Source organism: Panthera tigris, chromosome D1 (genome assembly GCF_018350195.1).
Source record: "Panthera tigris isolate Pti1 chromosome D1, P.tigris_Pti1_mat1.1, whole genome shotgun sequence".
NCBI classification, from domain to species: Eukaryota; Metazoa; Chordata; class Mammalia; order Carnivora; family Felidae; genus Panthera; species Panthera tigris.
Genome location: NC_056669.1, coordinates 30,488,978 through 30,511,605, shown reverse-complemented (window position 1 = coordinate 30,511,605; position 22,628 = coordinate 30,488,978). Strand labels below are relative to the sequence as shown.

Genomic DNA, 22,628 nt, shown 5'->3' with positions numbered 1-22,628 from the left:
TATGCAATGATACTTTTTGTCTCTTGTTACAATCTTTGTTTTAAAGTCTATTTTATCTGATAAGGTATTGCTACCCCAGGTTTTTACACTTCCATTTACATGAAATATATTTTCCAACCCTTCACTTTCAGTCCATAAGTGTATTTAGGTCTGAAGTGAGTCTCTTGCAGGCAGCATAGAGATGGTTTCTTTTTTTAAATCCAGTCACCCTGTCTTTTGATTGGCGCATTTAGAACATTTACATTTAAAGCAATTATTGATAATACATATTTATTGTCATTTTGTTAACTATTTCTGGTTGTTCTGTAGTTCTTTTTTCTTTTCTTCTTTTCCTCTCTTGTTTTTTGTTTTGTGGTTGTTTCTCTTCCCTTGTGATTGATGACTTATTTCAGCGTTATACTTGGATTCCTTTCTCTTCATTTTTTTTTTGTTATATGTTTTGTTATACATTATATCTATTACATGTCTTTGATTTGTGGTTACCATGAGGTTCACATACAACACCCTAAGTATACAGTGGTCTGTATTAAGTTGATGGTCACTTAAATTCAAAAGCATAAAAACACTATATTTTTACTCCTTCTCCTCCATGTTTTATGTATATGAAGTCATAAATTTCATCATTTCAACAATCCTTTAATATTTTAGATAAAATTAATTTTATTACTCTTGTCTTTTAACCTTCATACTAGCTTTATAAAGGACTGAATCTTTTATATGTCTGCTTTTACCAGTGAAATTTTTCCTTTCATAATTTTCTCACTTTCTACTTACTGCCTTTTCTTTTCCACTAAAAGATGTCCCTTTAACATTACCTGTAAGGCTGGCTTAGCGGTGATGAAATCCTTTAACTCTTGTTTCTCTGGGGAAATTTTATCTCTCTTTAAATTCTCAATTATAATCTTCCCAGGCAGAATATTCTTGGTTGCAGCGTTTTTTATTTCACTTTTTCCCCTTTCAGCACTTTGAATATACTATTCCACTCCCGCTAGCCTGCAAAGTTTCTACTGAAAAATCAGCTGAAAGCCTTATCGGGTTTCCCTCGTACATAAATAAATAGTAGTTTTTCACTTGTTGCTTTTAAGATTCTTTAATTCTTGACATTTTAATTATTATGTGTCTTAGCACAGACCTCCTTGAATTCATCTTGTTTGGGGCTCTCTTTGCTTCTTGGACCTGGATGTCTGTTTCTTTTCTCAGGTTAGGAAAGTTTTCAGCTATTATTTCTTCAAATAAATTTTCTGCCTCCTTCTCTTTCTGGGAACCCTAGAAAGTAGATGTTAGTGTGCTTGATGCTGTACCAGAGGTCCCTTAACCTATCTTATTTTTTTTCTCTCTGTTTTTTTCTTTTCTGTTTAGCTTGAGTGCTTTCCATTGTCTTGTCTTCCAGATTGCTAATCCATTCTTCTGTATCCTCTAATCTGATGTTGATTCCCTCTAGTGTATTTTTCACTTCAGTTATTGTATTCTAAAACTCTTATTGGTTCTTTTTTATACTTCTCTCTTTGTTGAAGTTCTCACTGAGTTCATCCACTGTTCTCTCAAGTCCAGTGAGTGCCTTTATGACCAATACTTTGAAGTCATTATCAGATACATTGTTTATTTTCATTTCATTTAGTTCTTAAGTTTTGTCTCACTCTTTTGTTTGAAGCATATTTCCATATCCTCATTTTGTTTGATTTTTTGTGTTTGTTTTTGTGTATGAATTAAGGAAAACAGCTATGCCTCCCAGTCTTGAAGGAGTGGCCTTATGAGGGAACATGCCCAGTGCAGGCTGTGAGTGCCTGAAAGCTTTAGCTGACTAGCTGGAACTGAAGTGGGCACGAACCAGTGGTCCTGAAGCACTCTGTACCAGCCACCCCAGCAGGATGGCTAGAGTTGGAATGGGCACAGCCTAGGGGCCTGATGGGACAGATGGAGCTGAAGTGGGCATAGGTCAGGGCTCTGCGCAGAGGGTGCCCTTTTGGGACAGCAGGAGCTAAAGTGGTGCTCAAGTATTTTTCAAGTGTTTAAGAATTAAGGAAAGCAAGGTTCTTTGGGATGTATGATTAAGAGCTTTGGAAGTGGTGGGATGGAAGTGAGTGGGTAATACAAAACTGGTAAATGTAGATTTGTCAATATTTCTTTTGGTGTCAAAATTTTAAATGTATGCCACTGCTTTTGACATGGAATGAAACTCTAAATTAATTTAAGGGGGAAACCCAGGAGGGGTGCCTGGGTAGCTCAGTCAACTGAGAATCTGACTCTTGATTTCAGCTCAGGTCATGATCTCACAGTTCATGAATTTGAGCCTGACATCAGGCTCTGCAATGACATGTGGAGCCTGCTTGAGATTCTCTCTCTCTGCCTCTGTCTCTCTCTCAAAAATAAGTAAAAATAAATAAATAAACAAACAAACAAACAAACAAACATTAAAAAAAGAGGGAAGGGGGGAAACCAGGGAATTGGGTTGGGATTATATTAATAAAGTTGGGTTCTACTTCCAGCTAAACCACTTAATATTTATGTGATCTAAAGCTGGTGACTGAATTTCTCTAGGCCTCAGCTATCTTATCTTGAATAATCTTTTACAGCAGGGGTTCTCAACTAGTAGAGATACTGCTATCCACAGAATATTTGGAAATGTCTGGAGTCATTTTTGGCTATCAAAACTAGCAGTCCTACTACTGGCATTTAGAGGTCAGGGATGCTGCTAAACATCCTACAATGTACAGGACAACTCACCATAACAAATGATTATCCAGCTCAAAAGGTCAACAATGCTAAGGTTAAGAAATGATGTCTTAGGAGTGCCTGGGTGGCTCAGTCGATTAAGTACCCAACTCTTGATTCTGGCTTAGGTTCATGAGATGGAGCTCTGCACCAGCCTCTGTGCTGACAATGCAAAGCCTGCCTGGGATTCTCTCTCCTTTTCTCTCTGCCCCCCCACCTCAAAATAAATAAACAAGAAAGAAGAAAGAAGAAAGAAGAAAGAAAGAAAGAAAGAAAGAAAGAAAGAAAGAAAGAAAGAAAGAAAGAAGAGGAAAGAAAAGAAAGAAGAAGGAAGGAAGGAGAAACCATGTCTTATGAGATCTTTCAGCTCTAAAATCCTATAAGCTATATATCTGTGTGAGTTGAGAGGGGTAAATATTACCTTGGTGGGTAGAAAACTTAACACAAGATGATTAAATGAGTTGCTGAGATCATCATGTACATCAGTGACAAAGTATAGATCTCCTGATAACCACTCCAGTTACTGAGAAATTAGATTTGGCCTATGAGACAGTTCCCTCTTCCAGAGAAGTCCAACATGAATGACTTTCAAAAGAAGAGGACTTTTTTTTTTTTTTTTTAAGTATCTTACCTACCTAGGTTTGTAACAAGACAGATTCCAAATTTTGGCCCTCCAATGAATGAGTGCCTCTAACTTTGAGCAGTAGTTAATACATTCAGACTCTCCAGACTTCAACTAATGCTTTGAAATAAATAAAAATATAATCTGTGAGAGAGAGCTGGGAGCCCAGAATTTAATGCCTATAATGCTCTGGTTTAATAACAACATATGGTTTTAGCATTTTTTAAAACTATATATTCTTTGGGCCTTAAAACAGAGGTATTAAAAAAAAACAGAGGTATTTTATTTGCTTAGTTACAAAATGTTTTCCTTCATACTCCCATATGCAAAAAAAGAAAAAAAAAAGCACTTCATCTGAAGGACTGCTAACATTATATGGCACACTTATCTGAGAACATGAAATTCTGTCACTTCATTTCACTAAGGGTTTGGGAAAAGGCAACCTAAAACTCTCAGGTGGAAATAGCCTATGAAACATGGAGATCTATTGATTCATAAGGCATTTTCTTATCCTGAACTCTTCCATTCTTAATATCTATTTATCTAATAAGACATTTATTTTTAATGTAAACTCACTGATTTATATTGGCATCCCCTTTACTAAAGATATGCTGAAATTCTCACCGATGCTTTTTATTATTGAAAGTTTGCTAGTTCAGACATGAAAATTTCCCAAAGCATGAAAGGTCTAATCCTTTCTACAAATATCATTGAGCCATTTTTTAAATCCCAGAATGTCAAAGAGAATTTTTTCTTCTTTACTCTTGAAACTTAAAACTAGTTTTTTTTGTTTTTTGGTTTTTGTTTTGTTTTGTTTTTAATTAAGGACACTATCTGTACTTTAGATGAAATGTCTTCCCTACATAGAAAAAAAAAAAATTAACTGGCAATCTCATCAAAATAAACCATCAGGGAAGCTTTAATAGAAGAAAGTTCCTTGGGGTGCCTGCATGGCTCAGTCAGTTAACTGTCTGACTCTTAATCTCAGCACAGGTCTTGATCTCAGGGTTTTGAGTTCAAGCCCCATGTTGGGTTCTGCAGTGGGTGTAATCCTACTTAAAAAAAAGTTCCTCTAATTAGGATTGTAACCTAAAGTTTTGGAGAACCAGAGGTCTAATAAAACTTGAGCACCCAAAAGGAATAAAGCAAAGAATGGTAATAGTTTACATTTGTAGCACTTGTGAAAGTGTGTAGCATTTGGCAAAGTACCACTTTCACTTACTGTCTCAATTGATCCATGTAACAATCCTATAAAGTGGGTATTATAATCTCTTCCTAGATTAAGAGAATAAGTCTGAAATATATTAGGAGACAATTATAACCTCAAAACTTGAAAGTATCAGAGATCAAAGTGGAAAAGTAGAAACCAGGTCTGCTGGCTCCAAATTACTTTAAAATAAAGATTAAGAAACATAAAAATTAGACCATGGCTTCTCATCTGTCAAGACTGTAATATGTTTGAACAGAAATACTTGTCAGCCCCCATCTAAAACAGCTAGTGAAGCTCCTACCCCTTTCTCAAACCCACAACCTCCTTTTGCCACACTGTTCTCTCATCAATGAATATCTGTATACCTATATCTGTACACCTACTTCAAGAATTATGCTAGGCATTAAGACAAGGTTTCTACCCTCAAACTGCAAACTACTTGAAGAGTCAAAGGTACACAAATAGGAAAAATATACTGCCATTAATAATTTAAATTAGGTCAATCTAACATCCAAAGATATGATTCAAATTAGAGTATAATTAGTGTACACTAGGTTTTGTGCAGCCTGATGCTATAATTTTGAGTCCCTCAATAGGAAAATGAATACAAAATTATGAATACAAAATTAGGTAGTAAGTGAATATTTATTAAGAAAGAGAACAAAAATCACAAAAAAAATTATAAGTTTTAAAAGCTGGCCACACAAATATCACAAAATCTAGACATATAACAATATTTTCATTAATTCCTTTGGTACTCTACAATCTTTCCTTTATCTTGGGATTTTAAATCACCTTATCATATGCCAATCATTTTGTAATATTGCCTATGAAAATAACAATGATAATTAAGATTTTCTTTCAGCATGATTAATAAAAAAATGTAATATTGATACTTTAGGAAAGTTTCTGCTTCATAATTCATTATTCATTATTGGTAATATCACAGGAAAATAAAATATGCACTATTGGCAAATCATGCAAAGTGTTAAGTATTGTTGTTAAATTTGCAAAAACTTCTATCATTTCTTTCACATTTAAGCTGTACGACTTCAAAATATTTTGAGTTTTCTTGAACAGTGACAAATCTTAAATACTCTTTGACATGAGAAAACTCATCACCTACTTTTCAACCACATACTCACTATAATGGCATTCTAAGGGCTTAAAAATGGCACTCACAGTAGGCTCTACAATTTCATATCACAATCCTCGTAAGTCAAACAACATGGCTGAATATTCTCAGAAGCCATTCTTACACTGAGATGGTTAGCAATAACAGCTCTATATACCAGTGACCATGGACCACATAAACAATTCCACTAAAACCAGAACTGAATGTGTTCCCAACTCACTTCCCCTTAGCTGGGGAAAATGCCTGTGACCATTACAATACTACTCAGAAGTATGACAGAGGGGAAGGCAAAGTGGAAGAAGAGAAAAATCTTAATTGATTATAGCTATGGCATCTAATTTATGCAAATTTGAGGACATATTGCTAGCATGAAATCCGGGGCCTTAAAATTTTTCAATTTTGTTAATGTTTATTTATTTTTGAGAGAGAAAGAAAATGAGCAGGAGAGGGGTAGAGAGACACAGAATCCAAAGCAGGCTTCAGGCTGTCAGCACAAAGCTGGACACAGAGCCAAACCATGAGATCACGGCCTGAGCTGAAGTCAGAGCCCCAAATGACTGAGTCACCCAGGTGCCCCAAAAGGGGTCCCTTTTTAAGTGAGGAGTCCAAAAGCATAAGCTTGAAAAACTTCACTTTAAACTTGCTTCTGAATAATTAAGGATCAAATGAACTGTAGTAAAACAGTAACAGTAACAGCAACAACAGTAATAAAGTAAATCTCTACCACTTACTGACTAATAACAACAGCAAGAACAAAAAACAAACCTAACACTAAAAGCATATTGTTTTGCCTGACTCTCTGCAGAGCACTTTATAAGAATTATGTAATTAATTTTAATTTTGCTATATTAATTAGTGTTACCTTTGTTACCATTTATTTAGATACTTTGATGGCAGCTTTACATATAGTCACTGGTTTGAAAAACAATCGTACAAAGTTACACATTATCACTATTTTTTACAGTAAATTTTTAAAGTAAATTAATTTTGGCAAGTCATATAGCAGAGCTGAGACCCAAATCTTGGTCTAGTTTATGCTCTTCTTAATAAATAGGAATTCAGAAGAGGACAAGATCACTCCAGGTTAGAGATCTAAAAAAGACTTTACAGAGAAGTACACTAAGCTGGACACTAGGGAATAAGTAGGAATGAAAAAGAAGACTATACTCCATATTTCAGGGTAGACGGGCCATGATAATAAGATAGAAATGGAATAAACAAGGGTTACTCAGAAGATAATAATGAAACAATTTTACAGAGATAAAGAACATGTTCCAAATCATGATTCCCAATAAAAAGTAAATAAAGTCTTATGATCTATGTTCCCTTTATTACATGGCCATAATCTTGCACAAGAAAAAGAGAAAGAAACATTTCTCTAGAATCCAATGCCTCAATGAAAAGGGTGGCTGTGGACAGGTAAAGAATTGCCTCACCTCTGTCATGAGGAAACCCAAGTCTAGTAATCTCTCCCTTGAAGGCAAAGCAGTGATTTCCACTGGAAACTAAGGCTTTACAACCAAACATATCACATTATCATCATGCTGTAGGCAAGTCATGAGGCTTAAAACCGGGCCTCTAAATTCCAATTACATTTTCTTCCTCGAGGTTTCATTAAAAGTAGCTTTTAAAATATATGAGCCAAAAGGTGCTGCTCGCATATAATAGAAACAACCAAAGTTTTAACAGATTTTATTTACCCTACATGTAGAAAACGTACTTGACAAGAAAAGCACAGAAAGTAAAACCTGGGAGTTGAAGAAAGAACAAAACACAAAAACATACTCCTTCTCAAGAAAATTACCTAACCCTGAACTCACTCTGAGGAATAGTTTGTTGTAATTTGCAAACAGCATGTGGCATATTAGCCACAGAGTAATAGAAGGAGAAAATATTTATTCTGGCTTCAGTGAAGTCCCTCATCCAATGTTATGAAACATCTTCAGGACTCTTCTCTCATCACTAATGCCTAAGTAAAAGAAAGAGAGTGAGCCAGGGAGGAACAGAGACAGCGAAACCTGCTATAAACAGGCACCAGACATAGATGGAAGAGGAATTCCAGCAATAATTTCATCTTGGCATTTCACTCTGTCTTTCATATGGCTTACCCCTGCATACCTCCTAGAGCTGTACTGACATGATGAAACACTGAAAATTATGGAATTAAGCATGTCTAAAGTTACATGTATGCTTTGTTTTCCATTTAAATCAAACTCTTCACTCTCTGACTTACCTATAGAGAAATTTAAATTGGAAATGTATAGAGAATATAACCAGATGTTTGACACTAAGAGTCATAATATATAAAGAGTCTAACAGAAATGTTGGGCTATAACAGAATTAATGGAAAGAAGAAATAACATAAGAATAAAATAACATTTTTGTAATGCTCCTGAACTCTATATGCAGTAAGCATCTATTTCAAAAAACATTCATTTCTAAGGATGTGTTCCCCATAAGGATCCTGAGCCCTAGGGCAGGTTTCTCAACCTGAGGTGTATAAATAATCTTCTGGGGGCTATAAACCCCCAAAAATAGTATATATTTTTTTTAATATATGTACATAAGAATACCGTTTGGAGGAAAGGATCTGTAGCTTTATTTCCTATGAAGTATTCATACCATAAGCTACTTCACCAATGTATCTGGACAGTCTGAAACAGTGCCTATTAAATTAAAGACACTTAAATATTTGTTCTTACTGAACCAGTGTTCTAAAGCCTCACAACTAAGGTTCTAAACTGGTTCTTTATTACCAGTGGACTTATGGTTAGAGTGAAGCTTCATATCTGATACTAAGAAATCAAACTGAATTAAGAACACCAATCTAACCAAATAGTTCTCAATTTTTTCTTCAGGGTAAACAAACACAGAAACTTTTTTTTTTTTAATGTTTATTCATTTTTGAGAGACAGAGTGTGAAGGGGGAGGGGCAGAGAGAGAGAGAGACAGAATGTGAAGCAGGCTCCAGGCTCTGAGCTGTCAGCACAGAGCCGGATGCAGGGCTCGAACCCACGAATTGTGAGGCCATGACCTGAGCTGAAGTCAGACGCTTAACTGACTGAGCCACCCAGGTGCCCCAAGAAACACAGAAACTCTTAAAACATTAGACATAGTAAGGCTGTAGCAGATTTAAAAACAAAAAACAAACAAAACAAAAAAAAAACCCTGAGGCTCTGAAAGATGAATATTCCCAACCTCTTAGAGTTCAGACCAAGTTTACCTGTTTCTAAAACACTTCTAAACTTTCAGTAAAGAAAGATTTTTGTAAACTTCTAATGCACTTTTAATTAACAAATAAACTAATCCAACTAACCAGTTAAAAATTCTCTTAATTTCTCATAAAATCACTTCTTTTGATGTGAAACTCATATAGTTAAAGTGAGCCATCTAATAAGGGGAATGAAATGTATATGTTTTGCTGGTAGTGTGAGAGGAATGGTGTTTAAATTACTTTCAAATGATTTGGATTAAAACCAATATTATCTCCCCAAGGTCCAAATATGAATCACATGCAATGCTGGGAAATGAATCCAGAATGCCTAACACCCACGATGCTGTGCTCCTTCCTTCAACCAGAAAAGTATCTGAAAGGCTACAAACAATGGAGCCTTCCCAAGATGCAGTGGGTGGTTTTCTTCTTCCCAGTACATGGACTGATCAGCCTTTCAGAGAACCAGCATTTCATTCTGTAGGAATCTGAATCTCAGATTCAGATATCAGCTATAAAGCTCAAGGTTACTTTTACATTTTACCGCTGAATGTCTTCACCTATACCTGTTCCTAGCAGAGTAAGAAGCTGCTATTTCAGGTGCCTGTCTAGTGCAAAACAGCTGTAATTCTCCAAATTTTAAGTTGCTGTATCTTGAATGATAGATGGTTGCTTCTCAGAGAATCCAATCCACAGAGATTATAGTTGTACAACTGGGCATATCTTTAAAATAATATAGCCCCATCCTCAAAGCAGTGATGCTTAGCAAGAATCATGCAATCCTTTCCTTCATGCATACCACAACCTCTCTGAGTATATATGTGCTCTGAAAACACATAGTCAATATTTTTTATTTTATATCTGAAAACTGAAAACAAATTGCCTTCACAATATGAACATTTAAAGAAACGTATGTGACTCTTATGTTAATCAAAAGGGGGACCAGGGGCACCCGTGTGGCTCAGTCGGTTGAGCATCCAACTCTTGATTTTGGCTCAGGTTATGATCCCAGGGTCGTGGGATCAAGCCCCACATTGGGCTCCATGCTCAGCATGAAGCCTGCTAAAGATTCTCTTTTTCTCTCCCTCTGCCCCTTCTCCCCACTCACGCTCTCTGTCTCTTCAAAAAAGAAAAAAAAATAAATTAAAATGATCTTTTAAAAAAGGGGGGGGGGGTGGGGGCAGGTTAAGTAAAAGCTGAGATTCCTGTTTCCAGCAGTATGGATTAGATACTTCAAAAGGCCTTTTCATTCCAATAACAAGGTTCAATGCACACCATAGTTTCTTATATACCTCTGGGCTCCCAGGAGATGAGGGGATCTGCAAAATAAACAGCCACAGGCTGAAACCAGAAAGATAGGTGGGGGTGTGACTCTGAGAGCAAATGCTCATTTTTAACACTTTAGTGGGGAGACTGTGCCCTTGGGCCAGCAGGAAGGCAGAGAAGCTGAGCATCTTCAAATAATCCCAGGGACCCTCAAAGGAGTAAAGTCATCCCAGGTGGCCACTGTCTGGTGGAAGCTACTCTCATAAGAAGCATCATAAGGTCAGACCCATATTTCCACTAATAACGATCAACCAAGTGTCAGCTTATGAATAAAAACAAACAAACAAACCACCTTAACAGTCATAAGAAACAACACACATTAGATTTTGATCTCCAGGAACTTCAAATACCTAAAGTATCAGATAAAGATTATAAAACAGCTAAACTTGAAATGTTTTTTTTGAAAGGACTTAGGGGTGCCTGAGTGGCTCTGTCAGTTAAGCTTCTGATTCTTCAGCTCAGGTCGTAATCTCACGGTTCATGGGCTTGAGCCCCACATAAGGCTCTGCACTGACAACACAGAGCCTGCTTGGGATTCTGTCTTCCTCTCTCTCTGCCCTTCCCCCACTTGCTATCTCTCTCTCTCAAAATAAATAAAAATAAACTTAAAAAATTAAAAAGGACTTAAAAATATGAGCAAGCAAAAGAGACCAGATTATAAAAAGAACCAAGTAAAAATTTCAAAAATGAGCAATATAATTGGTGGAAAAAAAAAACTCTATGTATTGGTTAAATAACAGATTAGACACAGCTGAAAAAAAGAGCTGTAAATCAAAGCTAAATAAAACCCAAAATAGCACAGAGGGAATATGAAATTATGACAGAAAGGTTAACAGTCTTGAAAGATAGAATGAATATATATCTGATCAGAGTTCCAGAAGGAAAGAATTAAGGAACAGAAAGTAGACAGTATTTAAACAGACAAACCTTAGAATTTTCAGCAAAGACATAAAGTCATAGATACACAAAGTATAGCAAATTAACAAGGAAAATAGTAACATTTCAGAATGCCAAAGACAAAGAAGAGATCTTTAAAGTAGCTGGAGAGAAGACAGGCAACCTAGAAAAGACTGAGGATATGATGAACTGAAGCACAGACTTCACCACAGTAATAATGGAAACCAGAAAGCATCTAAGTTACATATTCCAGTTTCTAAGACAAAATAACTATCAACCAAAAATTACACATCCATAAACCTATATTTCAAGAAAATAAATATATTTTTATATATGCATAAAAGTGAATTGAAGATCAAGAGGCCTACCCTGAAGGAAATGAGCTTGAACTTCCTAACCAACCTTCCCTCTCCAATCTTCTTGAATATCAGATTAATGCTCCTAAAATCATATGATCATATCACTTCCCTGCTTCACACTGCCACATTAATCTCTAGAACCTACCTAACAAGATCCAAATTTCTTAGCCTGGCATCGAAAGCACTTTACAATCTAGTTACTCCCCAATGTTCTTTACATGGACGATCTGGCTCCTTAATTTACTAACTGTAACCTTAAGTTAGGTAATTAACCTTTCTGAGTCTCAGATTCATCATCTGCAAAATGAAACCTATAAAAACTGACTTCTGAGATCAATTAAAATAGCCCAGGTGAAGCTATCAGCACATTGCCTGCCACATAGTTTTTAATAAATGGTAGGTGGTATTATTTCTTATTATAACTCATTGGTCCTAAAATACAATGTAGGCATTTCCAACTCCATGCCTTTGCTCAATATTTCCTTCACCTTACTGGCCCCCAACACCTCCATTCCCCCCAAATCTGCACTAGGTAAATCAAAATTATCCCTAAAAGTCCAGCTCCTTCTTGAAATTCTTGTCTACCAGGCCAGAGCAAGTAAGTGCTCTCACTTCTAAACACATTAAAACATTTTCCAAAAATGCTATTCTGTTAACTATCCAAACTGCATGTTTCTTCTGGTCTAAAGAGGTGTTCATCTTAGATTTTCCTGTTTTACTCATGGAAAGCTTTACAGCCGTTAAAACAGAGACTGCCAAATAAATATGGATTGGCTGTTTAAGTTCTAATACCCTGACAGAGATACTTTAGAGGAAAAACAGGAGCGGTGGGGGGGGGGGGGGGGGGGGGGAGGCAGCTGTCTTAGGATTCACTGCATTCTTTGTAACCTTCCAGACAGCTGTGCTTCATTCTAAAGACATTATACATATTCCTTACAGAAAAACATCAGACAAGGAAGTCCATGGTGGGCAGGAAGAAGTGATAAGGATACATCAGCTGACAGCTCTCTTCAGGAAACATCTTTCAGAGTCTATTTTCCAAGGAAGTCAATTTGACCTGGTGTTCCTCTCACCAAAGACAAAGAAAACAGTTTTCCAGGAGTCCAGCTAGCACAAAGGAGGTGTTCAATAAATGCTGGCTGACTCTGAACAGGCAGACCAAAGCAACTACTCAGATTATTTTGCTTGTTTAAACAAAACAAAAAAACAAAAAAACAAGAAAACAAGGTAGTGAGGCAGATTTTCTCATCAGCTCTTTCAGTTTTCCAATTAACCATTTGCTGAGGATGCCACAGTTGGCTCCCCCACCCAAAACCCAGTAACAAACCTCTCAAATGAGTCACAAAGAAGACATGATCAAACAACTGAATCAAGTTAGCCCCTCCCTACTTCATTCACTGTGGCTGACATTAATTAAGGTTCACAATCAACATGCTATCACATTGAACTAAACAAAGTTTTTCCATTTTAATTTTTTTTTAAAGTAGGCTCCGTGCCCAGCATGGAGCCCAATGCAGGGCTTGAACTCATGACCCCAAGATCAAGATGTGAGCTGAGATCAAGAGTTGGATGTTTAACTGAGCCACCCAGACTCAAAGTTTTTCCATTTTTTTTTAAAGTTTATTTATTTATTTTGAGAGAGAAAGAGAGTAAACTCATGCGCAAGGGGCAAAAAGAGAGGGAGAGAGAGAATCCCAAGCAGGCTTCACACTGTCAGCATGGAGCCCGATGGAGGGCTTGAACTCACAAACCGTGAGATCATGACCTGAGTCACTCAGGCACACCAAGTTTTTCCATTTTAAAAGAAAATCTTTAGGGGTGCCTGGGTGGCTCAGTAGGTTAAGCATCTGACTTTGGCTCAGCTAATGATCTCACGGTTCATGAGTTTGAGCCCCACATCCAGCTCTGTGTTGACAGCTTAGAGCCTGGAGCCTGCTTTGGATTCTCTCTCTCTCTCTCTCTCTCTCTCTCTCTCTCTGTCCCTCCCCCACTCACACTCCGTCTCTCTCTCTCTCCCTCTGCCCCTACCCAACTCACTCTCTGTCTCTGTCTCTCTCTCAAAAATAAATACACATTAAAATAAACTTAAGAATTGTCTGGGATCTTACTTATGCTTCATTACAGAGAAAGAAACCTGGCTTCTCAGACCATGAAGGAAAAGCAGGAAATGACCCATAGCTTAAATAAAAACATAATAAATAAAAATTAAAAAATAAAAGGAAAACTTAAAAAAAGAAAAGAAAATCTTTACTACTGTCAAATCTAAAATTCCACTATTTTATCTATCAGAGGCCAAAACAAAATACAATTTTTTTCATTATTAAAAAACATCCTCATTAAACTTGGGGGGAAAATAAAGAAAACTTGGGAAAAAGACAAAAGAATCAGCCAGAAAAAGAGAAAAGTAGAAAACAATCAGCCATAAGACCTACCACTCAAAAACAGCACCTATCAACATTTTGGTTCATTAGATTCCAGGGTTTTTTTTTCCCCCTAAGCATAAGATTAGTTTTTGCATAACTGTAATCATATGTATATGCTAATCCTACCTGCAGCTTGTGTCACTTAAATTATTCATAAACATTTCTCCATGTTTTTTTTTCTTCTTAACCATGTATAACTTGCATACATGGTAAGATTTTTAAATTAAACCAAGAAATACTTACCGTTTGCTTTCTTTCAAAGAAACTACTGCAGTAAAAACTAAGAATTCTCAAAAGTTCCGGGGGGCCACTGGAGCTAAGATACATAAAAAATGCCTAGACACAGAGGAAGTACTTAAGATAGTTAACTGACTTACAAGTGACAAAGAGAATATTTACTATAGTCATCTCTAGAAAGATACAAAAGAAATGAAATTAAGCCTCGGTTTCTAATGAGTTTTTAGTGTCATTGAAAAGATAGAATGTATTTATACCCAATAATTGAAACCCAATGTAATTCAGCATACAACTATCCTTGCTCTTCAAGAGCTGGGGATGCTTTATTCATTTCTGCATCCGTAGTATGCATAACAGTGCCTGTTCAATATATTGAACAGATATTCAATGAATGACTGCTATACTAAACTGAACTACAAACTAAGAGTCATGCTTATACAGAAATAAGAAAGGTCACTGAGAGACAAGGTTAGGTTAGGCAGAGTAGGAGTATGAATATAGCATAATTTGACTTTGGCAATAATTCACAGAAAGAAGTCTGAACCATAGAAGCTTTGGGATTCTGTGAAAATGAAAAATAACATGAGAAAAAAATATGTTTGTAGGGGCGCCTGGGTGGCTTAATCAGTTAAGCGTCAGACTCTGGATTTCCGCTCAGGTCACGATCTTACAGTTTGCGAGATCAAGCCCTGCATCGGGGTCCATGCTGACAGCGTGGAGCAGGCTTGGGATTCTAGCTCTCCCTGTCTCTCTGCCCCTCATGCATGCTCTCTCTCTCTCTCAAAATAAATAATAAATAAATTTTAAAAACTTTTTTTTTAAAGAAATATGGGGTGCCTGGGTGGCTCAGTCAGTTAAACGTTCGACTTCAGCTCAGGTCATGATCTCGTGGTTCCTGAGTTCAAGCCCCACCTCAGGCTCTGTGCTGACAGCTCAGAGCCTGGAACCTGCTTTGGATTCTGTGTCTCCCTCTTTTTCTTTCTTTCTTCCTTCCTTTCTTTCTCTTTCTCTCTCTCTCTCTCTCTCTCTCTCTCTCTCTCTCTCTCTCGCTCTCCCCCCCCACTTGTGCGCATGCACGTGCTCTCTCGTGCGCCCGCGCGCACGCCTCCCACCTCTCTCTCTCAAAAAATGAATAAACATTTAAAAATTTTTTAAAATGTTTGTATAGTTTTAACTTATAAAAAGTTTGATGTTTCTACACAATCAGCATTGAAACTGCCACTGAACATATGAACTACTCATGGGAAATATATAACATAGAATAGATACTTAAAAACAAAGAAAACACACCACCACAAAATACTACAGTATTCCTTTAAATCAGAAACAAAGGCTAATTCTCAGGAAGCTTTCTGTATGTCATGAAAAGTGGCAAAGAGGCAGTAAATTAAAGCTTTAGATCTCCATATAGAGTACTATGGTGGATACTGTCCTTGCTAAACTACGTGTAAAAGAATGTGCTTACCAAAACTTTCTTTCAGGATCTCTTTATACTCCAGTGAAGCTATTTGCATATATGGTTAGCATTCAGAGGGTAGAGAGAGCTCTGAAATCTGTATTCAACCCTAACAGCATCATACTCACACCACCTGATTCTAAACATATCTTAAAAAAAAAAAAAAAAAAAAGAATCCAGCTTCATGAATAGAGTATCATTCAACAGCCTCCATACATCCTCACTTCATTCATACACATATTTTCTTTTCTTTTACCCCACTTGTGCTTTGAAAAAATTCAAAGAATTTATGGAGAAGGAATCTGCTAATATCACATCTCTAACAGCTGCTAGCTTGATATACTAAATCCATAGCTCCTTCAGTTACATTATGTGTCCATTTCAGAAAGTGTGCTTAATTACAAATCTGGTTTCTTTCAGAACTGTTCTAAGCCTATCCTACTAGGCTTCCTTAAGTGCAAGTTACACAGACCTTAGGGGCTGGTGTATGATAATTTTATAATTTTGTCTGGATATAATACTGCAATTACTTATGATTAAGTACCTCTAATAGCTATCCATTCAGTCTCTGAAGCCTGAACTCATGAATAAATGCCTATCAACAAGTCATTTGAGAATGAACAGCTGATTTGAGGCACTGCATAATGCAGGGCAGGTGTTCTTTGCTTTTCTGCACACACACACACACACACACACACACACCTCACACACACACACACACACACACACACACACATCTGATAGCAATTATATCTGCCAGAAAATTTAAAAGGAATTATAACATAAAATAAGTCATTCTTAAAAAATGGTTTAGAATACTTTTCAAATTTTTTTCCAGGAAATTTTAATTTTTAGATTTTGCTAAACTTAAGCACACAAGCTTGTTTTATATCAAGAATACAAACTATTACTGTTTTAATTCTAAATGAAGCACTTCTGTCTAGGACATCAAAAGATTTGGAAGCCAAAAAATATTACTACATAATCATTCAAAAAGGCCATGTGGCATAACATTTGTAAGGCTGAATTGCACCTGTCACCAATACAACAAAAGAATATTTTATATGCAAACCACAAAGCTTTGAACATTTGATAAATTATTAAACTGATGCATAACAAATCGACTGTCAAATGAAATGACACAAGTAACCACAAATTAATTAACAGAAATAGTTCAAAACTCCCAAATTTAAAACGCATAGGCTATCACCTTGAGCAAGTTACTGCATCTCTCAGTCTGTTTCTTCATGCACAAAATGAACAAAATAATTTTAACAATCTCTTAAAGTTGTTAGTAATATGAAATGAATTACATATTAAATTCTTAAACAGCCTGGCAAAGGTTAATAAAGAATGTCCTGTATTAGGAACAACAACAAAAACAATGTATTATATCAGGAACAATTTTTTTTAAATGACAACAGTGAAAAATAATAGTATTTGAAAAGAATAATCATAAAAATAAAAAAGACAGAGCTGTCATGACCTGCGGAAGAGTAAAGTTTTCAAGGTATTATAGTGTGTTTAGAGTACACACAAAATAAGAGAAAAAGAGCGCCTTACTGAAAAAGATAGCTATAGCCCCTCAAGGTGTATTAATACAACCTACCACCTTGATTCCTTGTCATCAGTCCTATTTTGCAAAATTTTATTCTTCCTCCTATGCTCTGCAGGTAAATCCCAGCCCTTAATATCAAGAAAGCCACAAACCCTGTACCTCCAGCAAAACAAAGTAAAAAGTTAATGGTATACAAAGTCCTTAGCATCTTCTAGTTTTATTAACAAGCAACCAAGTTGAAATTCAACTGCCAAATGTGTCTGCAATAAAAACTGCAAACTTTCATGTGAACAGAACTTTTCAACAATGGGGAGTTGTTCCAGTCTGTGAATAGGACAGTGTCAGTGTGACCAACAAAACTGGGAGCTGGACATTCCTGACACCCTTGTCCCCTGGCTAGCCTTTGATCATTTATATCTCCCAACCACATGTTTTTGGAAATCACTTTCGGGCAAAGTATATGACAACACCTACCCATATCCTGAAACTTATCCTTCATCATAGAGCCCTGTTTCCACAGCTTCTGCCTCAGACCCTCACTTTTATCTACCACCATTATGAACATTCCACAAGAACGAACATCAAACACAGGAGTGCTTTGTTTTTCTGGTCTGTCCACCCCCACTCCCAAACAGTCACTTTGTGTTTTAATTTGTATATTTTGGAAAACATCACGGGATGACAACAGCAACTGAGCCAAACAATAAATGACCTAAGAACTATAAGACCTCATCTGGTTACCTGAGGATGTCCTGCACAGAAGTGTTGTGTAGTGTGCTTTAGGTAGACATGGGTTTCAGTCTTTACTACTCACTCAGGATGCAGTCTTGGAAAGGTGGCTTGACTTAGGTCTTAGTTCTCTTATTTGAAAATGGGTTAATTAAATCCACCTCACAAAGCTATTGTAAGCTCTAAATGAGAAGATTTCAAAGTGCCTAGTATATAGTACATGCTCACTAAATACAAGCTACGTTAGACCCTCCATCCAACTGTCCTGAGACACACAAATCTAAGAGAATTCTGGACAGTGGAAAAGACAAAACAAAACTCCGAAGTTTGTCAGTGTCACCTGATGAAAACGGCCAAGATGCTATTTCAGGGTAAGGGTCTGCAGGGTCTCCTGGGCCAGGCTGGAGACAAAAAGGATACTTGATTGAAATCTATGGCATTTTATTTCCCCCAAAGAAAAGTTGGGTTTGCCCAATTCAGTTCCTTTTGTTTACAACAAGAGAGAAATGAACAGCACATCCCCAGAGGGCTGTGACCAAGAAGGCAGGCCTCAGAGTTGCGCTTCGCTGGTACTTCGGCAGGCCCCTCACTGTCGACTTCTAGGCAACGCGCTCGCTCCGCAGTGTGTTCTAGCAAGTTCCGAGCCCACGCCTAAGCTTCCACCTTCTTTCCAGAGAGCGGTGCCCACCGCCCGGAACCGGCCCACCGCCCGGAGGGAGCTACTCGGGCCTCGCACCGGCCCCTTGCACCCCCGCAACGACCCGGCTGGGACCCCGCCCAGAGGCCCCCGATCGACCCCCTTCCGCCGGGACGCGGGCGCGCGCCGCTCCTCCGGCCGAGCCCCCAGCGTCTCCGGAGCCGGGACCGCTATTCCCGCCAGGAACCACTTCAGTCGCTCCGGGCCCGCTCTGCTCCCATCCGCCCCAAATCCTCCTCTCCCAAAGGCAGAAACATGCACACTCACCCCTGAAAAGCAGCAGGAGGAAAAAGTCAGACAGCCGGGCGCAGAGCCGGACCGTTGGCCGCCGCCTCAGCGCCATGTCTAGGGGAGCTGAGGGGCCGCGGACGCGCGGCGCAGCTAGGCTTCCCCGTGCGCATGCGCCCTGCCTGCCGGGGCCCCGACTACCCGCCCCTAGTTACCATAGCGACCACCTGGACCAGCACAGCCGTCACCATAGTAACAAGGGAAGCTGAAATTTGGTCGCTATGGATTCAGGGATGCTCAGGACCCAAGCGTATGAGGTCTCATTCAACGAATTTGATGGGAGGAGATAAAGAAACGTGTTCAAGAATGGGGCGGGGTAAATTTCCATAGCTATAAAATGAATGGAACACTACAGATCAGAGAAGGAGCACTCAATTAAAACTTGGAAGTGAAGTATTTCCTCAAATTATTTCCACAAATCCTTATTCCACAAATAAGGATGCATTCTAATTGTCTTTAAAGCATTATAGCCTGCACCTCTTTTGAGTCACTGATTCCAAATGTGATAGAAGCAAAAAGCGCTGAAATCTATTTAAAACATAAGCAAGACATATATTATGCAGAATATAAAAGTGATGTCTTTCCGGGGCGCCTGGGTGGCTCAGTCGGTTGAGAATCCGACTTCGGCTCAGGTCATGGTCTCAGGGGTCCTGAGTTCGAGCCCCACATCCATATCTCTGCTGTCAGTGCGGAGCCCTCTTTGGATCCCCTGTCCCTCTCTCTCTCTCTGCCCCCACCTCCGCCCACATTCTCTCTCCCTGTCTCTCTCTCAAAAATAAACATTTTTTTTTAAAAAAGTGATGTCTTTCAACACAATACATAGTTTCTGTGGTAGATCAAAAGCATGATGGCATGCCCATAGTTTATTCTGCAGAAAAGCAGGATGATAATTCTTTGCTTTGATTTCTCATTATTGGAAAATGATAAGGCTAGGGTAGAAAAATGGAGCAGAATCTTATGAAGACAAGCAGATAAGATGAAGAGAAGGATAAAATGTACTGGAAGTTGGACCTAGGGATGCAGGAGGTTTTGAGTGTCACTTACTACCATGGAAATTCTTGGGGCGCCTGGCTGACTCAGTAGGTTGAGCACCCAACTCTTGATTTCAGCTCAGGTCATGATCCCAGAGTAATGGGATCAAGCCCCACGTTGGGCTTCATGCTGAGCATGGAGCCTGCCTGAGATTCTCTCTCTCCCTCTGCCACTCTCCCTCTGTCTCTCTCTCTAAAAAATAAAAAGTACTGTGGAAAAATCTTGAAATAGCTTTTATTATATCTAATATAGAAAGTATCCCTAATGCTCCAGGAAACAACAGAGTGAAAACAGAATTCTAAGTATAGTTATTAGTAAAATATGCCAGAGTTTACAACAACAAATATTTTTTATATATTTTTTTAATTTTTTGACATTTATTCATTTTTTGAAAGACAGAGAGGCATGGTGCGAGCAAGCAAGAGTCAGAGAAAGAGGGAGACACAGAATCCAAAGGAGGCTCCAGGCTTTGAGTTGTCAGCACAGAGTCCAACACGGGGCCTGAACCCACAAACCATGAAATCATGACCTGAGCCAAAGTCAGAAACCCAACCGACTGAGCCACCCAGGCACCCCTCCAGCAACTAATATTTTTTAATGTTTAACTTAGTGGGGGGTGCTTGGGTGGCTAGTCAGTTGAATGTCCAACTCTTGATTTCAGCTCAGGTCATGATCTCACAGATCATGGGATCAACCCCCACATCAAGCCCCATGTCAAGATCTGCACTGAGAGTGCACAGTCTTCTTGGGATTCTCTCTCTCCCTCTCTCCCTCTCTCCCTGCCCCTTCTCTTTTCCTCCGCTTGCGTTCTCTCTCTCTCCTCTCTCTCTCTCTCTCTCTCTGTCTCAAAAGTAAAATAAATGAATAACTTTTAAAAATGTTTAACTTAAAGACTTCATTTTTCACACAGTCACCCTACATTTTTTTTTAGCATTTAGTATTTTTAGCTTTCACAAAGTAGGAAACTGTGTGTGTATAATTCACATATATACCAAATTATGAACGCCAAGAAACATGAAATAAATTGAGGCTGTTGCCAAGGACATTCTTCAACTGTCATCACTTTATGATCTTCTTTATAACTTTTTATAATTGCTCAAACCTTTGCAAGTGTGAATTAATTACATTTTCAAAATCTCATAAAGACAGAATAAAAACTTTAAAAATAACTCAACCACTTATTATGATTTTGTCTTTCTTTTCTTAAACCCTCTTTCTGTTCCAGTTCTCCATATTCCAAAGTCACAAATAAAAATAGGTGAAAATTATATTATCATGGCAGCCTTTCTCCCTTCATCAAACACAACATACAGGAATTAAAAAGAGAAAAAATCTTCTTAGGCCCACTGACTTTTTTCCTATTGTTTTCTTTTGTCTTATCATTCCTTTTAGTTCTTGGAAATATAATCAGGCATATTTGCCTTACTAAAAGAACCATATTGATTACCTGGGAAGTATGAGGTGTCTGACTGTGGACGGAATAGTTTTCAGAAACTAGTGCCTCTTTTCTCCTGCTTGATTTCCTGTGTTTGCATTGTGACATGGTTCTGTCTGTTAAATGTTTTTCTCTGTTAGGGAATCTTTTGAAATTCAGAACAAGACCACAGAGAAAGGCTCCATGAATATTCTATATGGAACAGAGGTTCCTATGAGAGTGGATGCAGGTGCTTCATTGTAAAACATTGATTTTCCTCCACAGATGGAGTCTGCATGTCATGGCTGGTGGTTGAGACACAATCCTGGAATGGAGCCTAACTGGCGATGCACCAGGACAGGGTAGAATGCCTTTGGCTGTCAAGTGATCTGCTTCTTCATATGATCTAATTATTCCCAGGAGAGCTTTGGCCCTGTTCAGAAGGGAACCAGAGGTCTGGAAGCATTCAGTGAGTGAAGCCGTGGCGTCTGTGCTTCTATCACCACATTATCCAACTGAATATGCTTGTTTCTAATGTGTGATTTACTAAGGAGAGATTCATTTCTTAAAAGAGTTCAGGGAACTAAATACACTTGTGCTAAACTTGAACAAAAGCATGTACAATACTTTTCAATACTAATGCAAAGTGTAAATCAAGTAGCAAAGAGTAGGGTTTTCCTGTGAGAATCACCTCTAAACAAACTGGAGAGGTCCTGGAATCAGCAATTACAAGAGGGGAGACATAAGCTCTGAAGTCTGATGGACAATGATTCAAACTCTTGGCTTTTGTAAAGTTGGGAAAGTTACTTAATTTCCCTAAGCCTTAGATTCCTTGTCTGTAAAATAGGGATAACAAACCTACCTCAAGTGGTTGTTGTGAAGATCATGTGAAATAAAGTTCCAAAACATACTAGGTGCTCAGTAAATATCTGTTGCCTGTGCCCCTTCCGTTTCCTACTATTTTGGCTCAGAATGGGAAAAATGACTACAATATTCCTGGAGAGTCTTGGTAAAGAAAAGTACCTTCAGTCTGCGGTTGGGTCAAAGAGAATGAGAAGCAAAGAGGAACTTTTACATCAATGTGTATTTGTTCTCTCAGTGTGATTATATTCTTAAAAAGTAACATGGCTATGGCTTCTGCCCCTTCACTATGCCATTATACACCTGAACAATCACTTGAAGTCAACCCTCACAGCATGATAGAAGTAAGATCCATTGACTGAGGGAAGTCTGTGACCCTAGAGTTATTCTATAAAAGCATTCCTCTTCAGGGTTTATCAAAGATCCTGTTGCTCCATCTTACCTCCATTCAAGTTTCCTCT

At 38.0% G+C, this 22,628-nt stretch overlaps 1 protein-coding gene across 1 annotated transcript in view; it reads right to left on the bottom strand.

The window, feature by feature from the left end:
- The window catches only part of JAM3 (junctional adhesion molecule 3), a 120,886-nt gene that overhangs the window by 64,861 nt on the left and 33,397 nt on the right, over positions 1–22,628 (bottom strand). Inside the window, exon 3 of the mRNA XM_015537716.2 lies at positions 18,840–19,007. Coding sequence (XP_015393202.2) covers positions 18,840–19,007 — 168 coding nt within the window. The remainder of the gene's footprint in view (positions 1–18,839; positions 19,008–22,628) is intronic.